Below are 15,017 nucleotides of genomic sequence, written 5' to 3' on the forward strand. Positions count from 1 at the left end.
CAATGCCTAAATGGAACCACGTGTATGCTGGCTTGGGTTCCATGGTAGAAGAAAGACTAATGCTAGAACAGAATACATTGGCTTGTAGTTCCCAGCCTGTTTCTCATACATTTCAAAGTATGTCAAAGCTGTAAATGACTTGGGACAAGCATTCTTCAAAGGACACTTTCGCGCACACGAACCTGTTCAGGCATTAAAATGTTTTCCAGAAGTCATTCTTCAGGTCACCAAGAGCAAGGTGGCCATGTGTCCTACTTCACAGTGGATAAATCTCTATTGGAAGGGCTGTCATAGGACAGTCATATGAACTGGTCCTCTATCTGAAGGGCTGTCCAGTTTAAGTCCAGTTTAATGATAGGAAGGGGGACAGCAGAGTGAGCAATCCACAGGTCATCTGGTCACAGTATTTTGCACTGTGGTGAAATGTACTTCTATTAAAATTATAGTAATTATTTCTAATTTTGCACCTTTATACATAAATTAGTTTATATAATTTTTGTAAATCTGTGCCCTCTTTTAAGATCTCTCTCTCTCTCTCTCTCTTTTAAATGATTCATGTCCTGTTCTTTTTTTTGGTGCTGTGTAAGTGGCCACCCTGACCCAGTGTAAGGCCTGCGACAAGGCCTTTTTGACTGGAGTTTAGTGCATGAAGTCTTCACAAAGTGCAGAAACAGGGACAGTGATTTACCAGGGACACCTAACAACAGCAACTAAAATAGGGCTGTCTCTAGCAATATGGAGAGTATGCCTTTCTTAAATGTGATGTGACCTTCGCAGCCTTAACTGTGTCAGGTTTTCTCATATAACTGTGTCTGGTATGGAGTTCCAAGATATTTTAAATTAATTGTCCACCTCATGAACAAAGACTGTGTTGGATTGTTCTGAGGTTTTTCTTTCCAAGGTAGTGTGGGTGAGGAAATTTCTTTGAAAGAATGTATCCATGCTTCTATACTGTGGGAAGATTCATATTAATATATATAAGATCACGTGTAAGAGAGGCAGAGGCATTGCCAGTAGGTCATCTCATGTTTCACATCTGTAGTAATAATTTGTGTAGTAATTAAATGTAAGCTTTAGACCAGAACAGTCTACTATATTTTGAACCATAGAACAGACTTCTCTATCATGTGACTTCAGGCTATACCTCAGTAGTGTAAAGATCTCATTTGCACTTACTCTTAGTTTGTGGAAAATGCCGAATAGTGTGTGTGTGTTATTACAAAAATAAACAGAGATATAATTTGGTTAAACAATGCCTGATTGGAGCATAAATATCTTATTTGGCTGATACCCTAAACTCACTCATTGACATCAATGGGAACTTTTCTTTCCAGTCCTCTTAGCTCTGCAGGGACCACAATTTTCTTCTTTGTTCACAGGAAGGGGAGGTATAATTGAAGAAAAACTAGAGGCAAAGTCACCCTTTATGCATTGTGACATGTAGTTTGATCCTCAAAATAAAGTTCCCTTGAAACCAGTGGAGCATTTCCGGTAGAATATGATTAGGATATTAGATTGTATTTAATGTTGCTGTGTTGTATAACCAGTTTAATACTCATTTATCAGTTTGGTTAAGGTGTTTCCTTTAAATACACTTCTGTAGCAGAGAGACATTAATTTAGCATTGTATTTTCAGGTTCGCATATTCACCTACTTGATAGGAAGAGAAGCTGCCTTTGCTGATAACCTCAAGTGGATGGCTTGTGCCAACAAAGGTTTGTTAATTTTCCTTGCAAAATATGTTTATTTCCTCCTTCCGTGGTGGCTGTTCTTTCTCCCTGTAAAATCCTCTCTGTTCTCATTTTAACGCTTTGTTTGAAGGAAGACTGAACTGTGATCCCAATTATGGCATGCTAAAGGAGCACATCCCAGTATGGTTCAGTTAACTCTATGGTCTCACAATCTATGCACAAACCTGTATTTCACTACCCCACAGGTGGGTGCAAGAAGGTGGTACTTTCAGACTATTTCTGCAGAATTAACTTGTAACCTTGTAAAGTGAACTAGAAGTGCTTTTAGAGGAAACAAATTCATTTGGTCACCACCCTTCATACCTACTGTAATGCATTCTGTGTAAGACTAGTACAGATGGCAGAAGCTCTTTCTAGTTGTAGTGAGAAAGCAGAAACTTTATCAATCTACTCTGCGATACAGAGAACTGGCCCCTAGGAATAATTCAGGGTGCTGGATTTTTCTCAAAGTTAAGCATGGCTTGGGTACTGAGGTTTAAGAGCACCTCTCCCTGCAGGAGACCCTCATTAAGATTACAATCCTGTGCATATGTATGTGTGAGCACAGTCAGTGGGACTAAATAAACATGCAAAGAATTGTTTGAATCTGCCCAGTATATCTGGCTAATGCTTCCTTTTATGAAGCAAGATTGTCAGGGAGAAATGGGACCTTTTCTGTTGAGGTTCCAGCTCTGTGGGATATCATACCCTAACAAAATATTCTTGCAGTTTTTGGAAGGCTGGCAAAATCTTTCCCCTTTTGATACATCTTTTAGGATGGCTATTTAAAAGGTGTGTGCCTGATCTGTTTCTCTTAGTCCTCAGAACATAATTTGTATTTTGTTTGTTTTAAACTGGTGCTGTTTTAATAAATGTTTATGTTAATCTACCTTGAACACTGGGGAAATTGGAAATAAATGAAATCTAGCAGTTCTGTAGGGTAGAATAAAATAATGTAGCAATGAATGTCTTACGGCAAAGATGAATGACATCTCCTGTATTGTGTTCTATTACCATGAGAAAACGCCAAACACCCTGTAACAGGATGTGAGCTTTCTTCTGTTCAGTTTGTAGACAGGGTTTGGGGCACAGATAGTTGGACCACAGTGCCCTTTTCCCACTCGTGGATTTTGCCCCTGAGGGTGTTAGAGGAATGAGCTACTTTCTGTATTACTCAGGAATAGAGCTTCATTTTATGCTATGTGCAGGCACTGAAGCAGACATGTCAGGTTGGCCGTGGCCTAATCACAGCGCAGTGATAGAAAGCTCTGGTGAAGCTACGATTCTTTCTGTCATCGCTTCATGTACTGAAGTTTTCCCACTCTTGCGTGTGTGCGCAGCACATGGCATTCTAATGATTCACTTGAAGTACATCCATTTAGTCATGGATTATTGTTGTAACCGCTGTCTGTGCCCATCTGAAGGAAATTACTCAATTTAAAGACTTGTCTTAATCAGCTAATATTGCGCTAGGATAAGAATCCTTTGAAGCAAGTTTTTAAAAGACAGTTTCGTCAACAACAAAGTATGTTAGCTTTTCAGACAGTACATTACCCATGCTTCATAAAGATCTAACCGCAGCCATTCTGAAAGTAGGGCCATGAGGAGGTGGCTTCCTTCCTCTCTTCTAATTTGGCATGTACTAGCCCAATCTCCAATAAATGGAAAAATAAAGAATTTTGTTGGTTGCCAAGAACAAATAGCATATATGGCTCTACACCATATTTTTGTGGTCTTTGAAAGAACGCTCTTGTTATCCTAATGGTTTCTTTATCACTTCCTTTTTGACCTTATCCATGCTAAAAGCCCCCAGATAAGTCTCCCTGCCAGTTTAGTGTGTAAACACTTAATGACTGTAGGAAGCACTTGGAAATATGTTAGAAGGTTGCTAAGCAAATGTTTCAGTATTTAATCTTGAGATGGAGTGAAGTAGTCCTGTCTAAGGTTTCCAATACAATGTCTTATGAGACAATGCCCTAGAGCAGGGACAGCCAAAGAGGTTTCCTGAAGATGCTGTTGGCCATGCTGAGAGGAGCTGGATGCCAACAACTTATGGGGCACATCACATAAACTACCCATGCCTTAGAATATTCTGGGATGCATTTTGGGCATTTGATATATTAGCAGAAAGGTGTACACGGTGCTGCTTTTTGACTTCTTCCAATCTCACACCACTCTGGTAACAACTAGATAGAGGAGCCATGTGAGTGGAACTAAAGCAGAAACAAACCACTATTCATTTAGATTGTCTACATTTCCTTTGCTTCACTGGTTAAACCAGTAAGGTTTAGGGCAATTTGACAGCAGATACTCCACTGATTCTAATGATGCAACACATTTGGTCTCAACAAAACTAGTGTTTGATTTCTGCTCTACTGTTAGATTAGATTTCACCAGATTCTCTTGATGCCTTTAATTGTTTTATTGATCTTGATTGTTACGTTGTCATTGTCTTTTGTAGTTATTTTATGGTAGAGAGCCATAATGAGGTCAAAAGGCAAGGTAGAAATCTTTCAACAAAATCTTCCAATAATCCTCTTTCTGTACCTGCATAAATCTCGGAAATTTATTCCAAAGCTAAAAAGAAAAAAGGAATTAGTGTAAGTCAGCAGAACCTTTTATTGTCGGTTTCATTAACATCTCCATAAACCTTTGCTTAGAGTGTCAAGAGCAACATGAATTTATCTGCTACTCCATGTCATGTTAATTGAATCCTATCCCTATAGATGCTGCAGCAGCGTCACTAGCAAAAGATTCTTTCACTTATGGAATAGTAGGAGGGTGTCCTTATTAGCTGAAGCACTGCTGGGTTCTTTTTTTTGTGGGGTGGGAGAATGAAAGATAATATCAGCAAGAGAGGACTGAGACCTGGCAGTGCCTCTCTGCAGAGTCTCAGAAGGACTGCACTGCAGTCTAATTCTTGCATGGATGGGTAAGCCAAACCGTGTAGCTGTCATAGAGGTCATTGCCCCTAGAATCAATTTTCCTCGTGGTGATTTTCTCCTTGGAAGCACACAGCAGAGATGGAGGGTGTTTGAAAGATTTCCAGCCGACTTGATTGTGGATAGTGAAATCCTTTCTCTGGAACTGGATCACGGTGGAATTTCACACACTGAAGGAGACCACCACCAGCTCCCGCTCCTACCGCAGCATGTTTCTCCCTTACATAAGTAGGCCATACCTTGAGGGAGCGTGGGCTTAATGAGGCAGAGCGGCAGCCCATTTTAAATACATTAAAACAGTCAAGACCCCAAAACCGCGACAGAATAGTGTATGAAAGTTTTCAACTATCTCCCCAGCAGTCTGTAGGAGAAGGGGCAAATTGTTACCAAGATCTTCTGATGCACAAGTAACATTTTCCAAAGGTTTGGCTTGCCAAATTTTAAGGGATTCGGCCATGCCTCTCCCTCAACAGTCAATTACAACTGAAAGCTTGCCAGCTGTGAAAACAAAGGCGTACTTCAATGTTTTAGTTAGCCACAAACAAAAGAGCCAGTATTAGGCGAGTCTTTAAGAAAATAGTCTACCTCACTATAGTAATTTGACAGTCCCTTCCCTTTAATGTTAGTTTATTTAAATATTAATTGTACACCATGTGCCTCACACTTTACATAACACTGATGAAAGAGGTTGAGAAAATTCATCAATACATCAGCCTGTGTGGGGACAAAATGGTGACAAGAGGCAGTTGAAGCTGTGGAGTTATTATTAAGCTATTATATCACTAAAAGATTGGCTATTTAGACCCACTGCTGTAGTATCCTAAATTGTGATGTTCTGCAGAGAATGGCTCACACATTTCAATGAAGATGAAATGGCATGCTACCTGCATAAGTGTAACAAAGCAGGCACTGACTTTTTTCTAGGGAAAAGTGGTTATGGGAGCACTTAGTTCTTTTTCTCACTGCTTTTCTGCTCCAAACTGTCACTTGCCAGTTTACTGTCCATCTTACTTATTTATTTACTGTATTTATTGGCAGCTCTAGATGTCCAGGCAACCTAAAAGAGATTACAAAAGTTAAATTTAATTAATGGTAGAAAAAAACCCAAATAACAAGAAAAAGTAATACAGCATAAAAAATCAGACAGTCTTTGTCTAGCATGGAAAAGGTGCCATGTGAGCTCTAGGGAGCGCATTCAACACCTGGCATGTCACCACTGAAAAGACCCTTTCACTTGTAGCAATCTGCTAAACCCACCAGGTGGGAAACTCGGCTAAGGACCTCTGAGGATCTTAAGGTCCAGATAGATACAGATGTGAAGAAATGATCCTTACACTTCAAGCTGGGTTTGGAAATGGACTGCATGCCAGTGAAGATGATGAAGTGATTTACTCATATTTCCCCCTCCCCAGTTATCAATCTCACAGTTGTATTTTGAACTGATAAAGGTTTCTGGACCTCTATCAGTTTCCCCACTTACAGCACAGTACAATAAACCAAGTAGGGGATTACTAGTACATAGGTGACTGAAACTAGGCTATTCCTTCCCAGGTAAGGCTGTAACAGGCATACCAGCTCAAGCGGACCCAATGGCAATCCAGGCAGTTTGTCTCCCCAATGACAAAGATGGATCAATGTGCACCCCCAGGCTATCAACCTGAATATGTAGTCCAGGGCTGGAGAAAACTCCTAAGGACCACATGCCTATGGTGGGTAGCAGGGCTAGAGGCAAAAGTGGGCATAACAACAGGTGTTTATTTGACCTTTGAGCACCAGACTAGTTTCTACTTACACTCTCACACACCCCTCTCTATCTTCCATCCAGGCAAGCAAAAATCATTATCAGAGTTCAAGGACACATTCCAGCCAGGCAAAAACACTCAAGGAGGGTGTGAAGCAAGGCTGGTGAGTGGTGTGTCCTGGGGAGAGGGGAATGTGGCTGGGGAGGGGCTGTGACCTGGGGAAGAGGCCCATGGGGCAGAAAAAGAGGCCTAGAGGGCTGTGTTTAGCCTCGGGGCCTGAAGTTCTCTTTAGCAGGAGTGAAACCCCCTCTGGAACAGGTTGAACACCACTTACCTGGCAGGTGAACCACCCACTTGCATTGCCTCTGCCTTGTATGGATTGAGCTTCAGTTTGCTGGCTCTCCTCCCGACCTTTGCTGCATCCTGGCACTGACTTTGCACTCCCACTGCTCCACCTGTGGCTGATGGAAATAAGTAGTGGAGTTGGGTGCCATCCACACATTTCCCTGCTTTGGTGCTTTTAAAATGAAAGGGGGTATGTGGGGGTATGTAAATGGTTTAATAAACAAAACAAATAAATTTTGCTCAAACCAGTGGATGACCTCATTCAGCGTTTGAAGTACCCTTGCCTCTGTATTAGTTCTCTACTCCAGATCCTGCTCCTGAAGCTACTTCACCTAAGAAAAACAACCATTGGGCTATTTTTTTTTTTTACAAGTCTGTGCCTTGCTTGCAATATGTGTGGTTAGCCCTTAAGCTTCCTTGCTGTAATAATGTCTGCAAGTACTGTGTGGTGTCCTTTTTCACAGCTGTCCTTTTCTGTGCAGAGACTGATGTGATGCTCAAAATTAACAAAATCTCAGAACATGAAATTTACAAACACACACACACACACAGTGCCAGATATCAACAAATGCACATAAACCAAAAAAAGTCTTTAAAATATCAGCATGAGCACTCCTAACAGAGGACTGGGCTACTCAGAGCAGTGGAGCTACCCAACACTTTCAAACCCTTGCCAACTTCTGGCTGGCACAGCAGAGAGGCTGAGATCAGGCTCTTCTCCAGCAAATAGACTTGTAGGCTCTGCCTTGACCCTGGAAAACCCCATTTGGGACCTTACTCTAACTACCACTGCTGTGCTGGCTTCACAATAGCTCACATCTGCAGTTGTCACAGCAGGGATTTTCATCATGATCGAGTCCCTCTGCCAGAGAAGGGATACAAGTTCCAACTCCCATTATAGATTGGGATTTAGGATTACTCCTAACATACAATAAACTTTGAGTTAGGATCACTTCCTAAGCCTAGTGATGCAGTCCACATAGTACTCTCAGTACATAAGAGTTATTTAGTTGGCTCAGCGGATAACTATGGACTGCACTGTATGTAGCATCTGGCCACTGCAATGGGCAGAAGAAGAAATTATGGTGCTTGGAATTCTGTATTCTGGTGAAGAGCAAGAATTGGATACAACCAGACATTTTTTACAATACCAGCCTTACATTTTTGATGCTGGGTACTTAGAATGGGGTGGGGGTAGGGGAAGGCTCTAAAAAGTTAATAGATCCCTAGTATTTTTAAAAAGCATTTACCTTTAAGAACAAGCTTCTTCCACTTTTACTTTATCCTGAAGCTGAAAAATTGACTTGGAACCAAACAAATTAGGACAGGCTGTGCAATGGTGTATAACACTCTGAGGAATGGAACCTTTCAGGACTGACATATCATTTCACAGACTTGTGCTTTCACAAATTAATGTGTGACAAGGCTTCTTCAGAAATTTTTTTTCTTCAAGTCCCCCCTCCCCCCCTTTCCCCTATTCCTTTCTGCGCAAACAGAAGACAAGATGAGTGTAATTATTATGCATATTCTACGCTCCCCTCTGTCTGCATGGCCTCATGTTTCTCTCTCTCTCTGTGTTTTTTCAACTTCCGCAGGGTTTTTCACTCAGATATCTACTCTAGCCGATGTTCAGGAAAACGTTATGGAATATCTCCATGTGCTTAGTCGACCCAAAGTGATCGATCAAGAGCACGACGTGGTATGGACTGAAGCCTATGTTGACAGCACTGTAAGTCTTCAAGAGGCAACGTTTAATACATCGTGTTTACTTGCAGAACACCCAAAGGAATTTGGTATTGTTCTCATATTGCATTTGACACTACATAGAATGTCCTGAGCTTTTGCTTCCTTGACACTGGATTGTGCATGAGCTGCTAAGATGGAGTTCAATTTACATTACATTACATTGAATTGACTAATTTCACCTGCAGCAGTTACTGGGAAGTCTTTCATTTGTAGAGAATGTAAGGCTTCGTGTATTAAAGCCCAGTAAACAAAGCTGCCATTTTGCTTGTCAAGCACATAAAGTACAAATGTATGGCATAAGTATAAATCAGCTAATGCATATAAAACTCATACAACTGCAGTCAATACTAGGGATTTTAAAAATTTAATTTATTAAATTTGTATGTGCAACAACCACAAGACTTGCTTTATATCTGTATTTGTAGCATTTGGAAGCAGCCCAGTCTGCTTTGGACCTGCTCTGGTCATTCTATTGATTAGTTGTTTTGGGTCTGAATCTGATCTGTTACATCCAAAATTCAGGAGTTCAAAATAGCTATAACATTTTTTATTTTCACATAAGTAGATAGAATTTGCAGGCAAATGAGCCCTCCCATGTCAAATTTCATGCAGACCCATCCAGGGGGTTTTGTGCAAGGAACCTTTAAAAATTATTTTTTTTAACAAAGAAAAGACCTGCAATGTTTTGATTTCCTGATAGATTTGAATGCAAATTGCATGCTTGGTCATGCTTTTGGAGGGGATGAAGCCTACCAATTTTCAAAAATCTAGTGGTTCTGCAAAGGAGGACTTTAGCGTGATAGAAAATAGAAATCATGTTCCCTCCCCAATTTTATTTGTGGACAATCAGATTGAAAACTGGACACAAGGGAAGTGCCCCTAGATAAAGCTCAAACAAATAGGTTGCACATTTAATGTTTTTTGGGGGGAATGAGACCACAGAGCAACTTGGAAGTTATGGGTTCCTTGATCCACCTTGAGAGACATTGTTAATGATGCAATCTGGCCTGAGGAATGTGAGATCAGGACCCGAATCACTCCAATTCCTCTTGTTATTTGGGGTGCACACTTTGCTGACACATACCCCTAGTCAATACCAGTAGGTCAAGTCACAAGGTTATAGTTCCAATGCTATAAAGCAGAGGTGGGTAACTTGTTAATTACTAACAAGGATACCAGGTATGTGAATGGCTCCTAATCTACATATTTTACCCTACACGCAATAAACTAATTCTGCATACCATTTTCATGAATGTGGCAGATGTTAAGGTGAATCTGGTGGATATGTGATAGATCTAATCCAAAATTGTGCACTCCTAATTTGAGGTTGGGGTGGGTGGAATGGAGAGGGGGCATCTCCAGTTAAATCCCAACCCAAAAAAGGAGGAAACAACTTCAAGGTGAGTTTGGAAATCATATTCTGAAGATATGTGTACATAGAAGCTGGTATGCTCAGGATTCCAACAGGAAACCTTGCAGAAATGCCTTGGGAGTTTTTAGTATGTGAACAATATGTTTAAGAATGTACTATTACATTTTTAAAAGGGAGATGCCTTTCATGTTGAAGTTGAGTAAATACCCTTTCTCCTTTTAGTGTATGCCTATAAGCATGATTGGTAGAAAATATTAGAACTGGTATTGTTTTCCAATGACAATATAACCTTTTATTTTGTGTTTGTTTCGTTTTCACGTGTTTTTTATGGTAAGTAGTAGATCATTTTGATTGTTTGTAGAACTTACTTGCAATTATTTTAGAAACAATACATTTCTTAACAGGGATAACATATGTGGGATCTCTTTATATAAACATAGCTATCACACACACTTGTAGCTTAGTGTGAGTAGAATCTAACATTTGTTCTAATTGCCTGTACAGATTTTCTATAGTTCTTTTCTGTTTTTTAACCTCCACCAGAACTAGACAAATCTCAGAAATCTCACCAGGTGAGCTCAATCTCACTTTTTGAAAATGTTAAACATATAAATAAATTTGAGATTCATTAGCTTTGTGCAAATTTATATGAGAACTAATATTACCTCTATCTGGAAACCAATCCACGTTCATTGCTGTGCTAAAGGAACTGTACAACTTTAAACTGTGTTATTCTAACAAATCTATGACAATGGATAGATTTTAATATGCTTCTTGGTTTGAATCAGTGTTAAATTGTGGATTTCCAATCTTGATCTCATATTCTCTAGTCCTCTTTTTTGTGGGCTCTGGTTTTTGTGTTGTCTTTTTGGATATTAAAGGGATAATAATTGATAGCTCTGGTTCCCTATTGCTAATTGCAGTTTCCTGGCAGAAATCTTTAGTTGATATTTGTTCAGACATTATAACAGGATAATTAGGCCCATTATGTAAAGTCTATTATTGAGTCTCACGTGATCATCTGTCTGGCATATGGTGAGGACCTGATAAGAAGGAATCTTTCCCTACAGGCCCATTTTCTTTCCTCTGTCTTAATAAGAGAGTTTTAAAGTGGGTGATGCAGAAAGGAGAATCTTACAGTTCCTCAAGAGTAGGGAGAAGCATTAATAAATTCCACCTACTTGCATTGTGCAGGAGTACAATTGTATTTTGGTTTTTGTATGCATAGACTACCTGGCACCTCAAGCTAAACGCGACAGGCAGCAGGTAACGTGAAAGATCTCTACCTGAAACTCCAGCAGGCTTCTGCCCATTGAAGCAGATGAGACTGGGCTAGGTGGACAAATAGTTCAACTACTATAAAAGCAGCTTCTTCTTAGTGTTGCCAGTCAAGTTTTTCTTTACCTTGGCTTGGAGACAAATTTCAGAATTTCTTAATGAGTCACCTTAAAGCATAAGTCCACTACCTTCCACTTTCTCTGCTGTGGATCATAATCCAAGCAAAGGAAGAATCCCTGTTTTACTTCTGCTCTATCCTCAAAAGACTTCCTGAAAGCCCTTCCTCCTTCTCACAGGATAACCTCTCCACACCTAGAACATCTAATACATTAAAACCATTCAGGTATTCTCACGGTTAATAATGGTTAATGGTTGCTGGAAACAGTATCTTTCAGCCAACAAATCCCTGGGTGAAAAGGGATCTTTTCATATTCCTCCTGAATGTTAATAATGAGGGAGACAAGCACATCGCTCCAGGAAGAGCATTCCACAAACAGGGAGCCATCACCAAGAAGGCCCTGTCAAGGCAGCCCCCTGTGGTGACACCACGTGTGGGAAGGAGGGAGGGAGGGAGGGAGGGAAAATACTGCCCTCCACACTTTTCACTTTCTGCCACTGCCCTTCCCAGCTTGGCAGCAAGCAAAGAGAAGTGGGTAGGGTGTTGTGGGTTGGTGGGGAACTCTAAGCTGGTTATCATTTTGGCTTCTGTATAGATTCAACTGATATTTACTGGCTGCATTCCCTGGGTATAAAGAGAATTTTTGATGATAGAAGCATTACCTTCTGTGAGTCCAACATATCAATCAACTATATCAACTATACTATTAGGGGCTGTTTGTGCAACTTATGCAAACTGGTCTTACACAATATAGGACAGTAGCTTTGTGATATATACAGTCTTGTCTTTGTGCAAGTCTCCCTCTTTTGTAATGTTAGTCACATCTGAGCATCTCCAATTGCAATACCATTTTTCATACTCTCTTGAGCTACCTTTAAACCTGATTTCTTCAAGTAACATTGGAATTATGATGACCTCGCTTATCATCTGTCTTTCACAGCAACATTTGGTGTGGTCATCTATAAGTGCTTGCCTTCGTGTGGGCAGGAAAAGAGCTGATAATGTTCTTTTGATTGCACCTCTCACTTGAGTTAAGGCCCTGAGAGTGTTATTTTGTGTCTGGGAGCCAAATGGTTAGTTGTGTGAAATTGCTGTGCGCATCAACTGTCCTGGATTCTTCTGTCTTATCATATGGATGCAGTATCTGTCAGTTGAAGGCTAACTGGAACATTATAACTGAAGCACTTAGTAACTGCCCACAAAACTGCTGATAGGGCTGTACCTCAGTGGTAGAGGCTCAGCTGTATGCTATATGCTGAAAGCCCTAGCCAGGTTTAGTCCTTGCAGGTAGGACTGCAAATTCTCCCAGTCATTGTAGACAATGCTGAGGTTGGTGGACTGCTGATCGGACTTGTTAAAAGACAGCTTCCTATGTTAGAATCAGTTTTTGTCATGCTTGCTTTCCCGTTTGTTAATTCTATATGCCTGTATGTGTATGTATTTAATATACAGCCCTTCATCCAAAGATCTCAGGGTGGTTCACAAAATAAAAATACAGGATAAAAGCACAAAATAAATAGTTAAAAATAAAATAATAATGCCCCCTCCCACAAACACATTTAAAAGCCCATAGAATATTAAGGCCTGGTTGAAGTGGAATGTTTTTGCCTGGTGTATAATGAAGGCACCGGAAGAACCTCCCTGGGGAGAGCATTCTACAGGCGGGGAGCCACTACAGAAAAGGCGTGTTCTGGTGTTGCCACCCTCTGGACTTCTCACGGAGGAGGCACACAAAGAAGGGCCTCAGATGATGAACGAAGAGTCCAGATCGGTTTATATAGGGAGAGGTGGTCCTTGAGGCATTGTGGTCCTGAGCTGTTCAAGGCTTTCTAGGTCAAAACCAGCTCTTTGAATTGGGCCTAGAAGCTAATTGGCAGCCAGTGCAGTCAGGCCAGGATTGGTGTAATATGCTCAAACCGTCTTGCCCCAGTGAGCAACCTGGGCACCAAATTCTGCACCAGCTGAAGTTTCCAAACCATCTTCAGAGGCAGCCCTACATTTGTTGGATAAACATTGCACTGCAGTGCAATTAAACTGCTTTCATTGGCAAACTCCATTTACTGGGAGGAGTTCAATGTCATTCTCTTCTAATCATTCTGTCAGCACAAGCATTTCTGCTTGCCAGATGGCATGGTCCTCCTCTTGTCCCCTCCACACTATTCTGGGGGTTCTCCCAAACCTCAAGGCATATTTGGGGGTGGGACACAGAAGGAGGAGGAAGGGAAGTTCCATTGCTAGAGAGAGCCCTTGAGCTGGCTTCTGTGTGGGCACCTGGCTGGTTGAATCCAGGCTACACTTTATTTCCTGCATATTTGTATTCATATATATTTTTTAAAAAATCTACAAATTCAAGATCACTGGATTGTGACCAAGACTCCAAATTGCTCTACCTTGACATCAACATATTATCACTGTAATACAGCTTCAATGTGTTTTCAAGTGGATTATTGTGGAATTAGCTATATTTCCATTATTTACAAAAGCTGTTTGCAAGCCTGAAGGCTAAGATTAATTTCAGCAAAGGGAAGACTCAGGAAACCTAAAGTTGCAATTTCCAGCTGGGGGCGGGGATGACCTGGAGTCAGAGTGAACAAGGAGGTTCCCTAGTTTGCAGATGACACAAATTGTTCTGGATAATAAAATCCCAATCAGATTTTGAACCGCTCCGTAAGGATCCCTTTAAACTGGGTGACTGGGCAACAGAATGGCTGATAAGATCCATTGTAAGTAATTGCAAAGTGCCACACACATAAAATCCCAAGTACACATAAACATTGATGAGGTTTAAATTGACTGTACCCTGGAAAGAGATATTGGAGTCTCTGTGGAACACACCAAAAAGTAGGCAGTGGGGGGGGGGGGGGGGAATAAAAAGAAGAAAAGTTCAGCACTGGGAATGATTAGCATTAGGGATTTTTATGGTAAGAACACAATCCATTCACCCATAGGTGGAGAACTAGCCATTGAACTCAGTACAAACCCGTCTTGCCTTTTCACTCCTCAACATGTGTGGGCTGTTTTGAGGGAATGGGCAGCTTCTATGTCTTTTCCTTATCCCCATCAAACCACCCTTCTTCCCCTTTTGCTCTAGCTCTCCCTTTACAAATCTGGTTGAAAGTTCTCCTTGCACAATTGTTCACTCAGCTTTAGGGGAAATGATTCACCACTACAGCAGAAGAGCCCAGAAGTAGCCAAGGAATAGCATATACAACTCTTGCCATTTTTGTGCTTTTTGGAAACATCCATGATATACATTCAAAGCACATGGCTTCCACAACAGAATCCTGGGAACTTTAGCTTATCCCTCACTATCCTTAAGAAACTACAATTCATATAATGTTGGGGTTTTTTGGGGGGGAGGAAGCTCTGGGCTTTAAATGTGTGTTAGCTCTTCTTTAAATGTAAGGTACACCTGTGTCCTAAGTCTCCTTGTCGGGTTCAATGAATGCACACTTGATAAATGTAGGTAGCGCTTTGAAATATGTTAGAGGGTAGCCCAGTGTGGGGTTTTCAGCACACTATATTCTGGGATCATGACTTGCAGTAGAGGTACCGAATGCTCCAGATGTTGTTGAAATATAGCTTCCATCATCTCTAGCCACCTGCCATGATGACTGAGACTGATGGGGGTTGGAGAACAGCAACAGTGGGAGGCAGTGTGTTGGCTACTCCTGGGTAGACCTTCAAATGAGCTCTAGTCCATATTCACCCATATTTGGTGAAGCTCGTTGGGAATTTTCTGCC

The 15,017-nt window shown here is 41.0% G+C and overlaps 1 protein-coding gene across 2 annotated transcripts in view; it reads left to right on the forward strand.

Annotated features, from left to right (window-relative positions):
- CACNA2D3 (calcium voltage-gated channel auxiliary subunit alpha2delta 3) overlaps positions 1–15,017 on the forward strand; it is a 494,630-nt gene that overhangs the window by 308,124 nt on the left and 171,489 nt on the right. For both annotated transcript variants that reach the window (XM_079964982.1, XM_079964983.1), the window contains exons 12-13: positions 1,637–1,715; positions 8,355–8,488. In XM_079964982.1, coding sequence (XP_079821108.1) covers positions 1,637–1,715; positions 8,355–8,488 — 213 coding nt within the window. The remainder of the gene's footprint in view (positions 1–1,636; positions 1,716–8,354; positions 8,489–15,017) is intronic.

The sequence above is a fragment of the Podarcis cretensis genome (genome assembly GCF_951804945.1).
Source record: "Podarcis cretensis genome assembly, chromosome: 2".
In the NCBI taxonomy this organism is placed as follows: domain Eukaryota; kingdom Metazoa; phylum Chordata; class Lepidosauria; order Squamata; family Lacertidae; genus Podarcis; species Podarcis cretensis.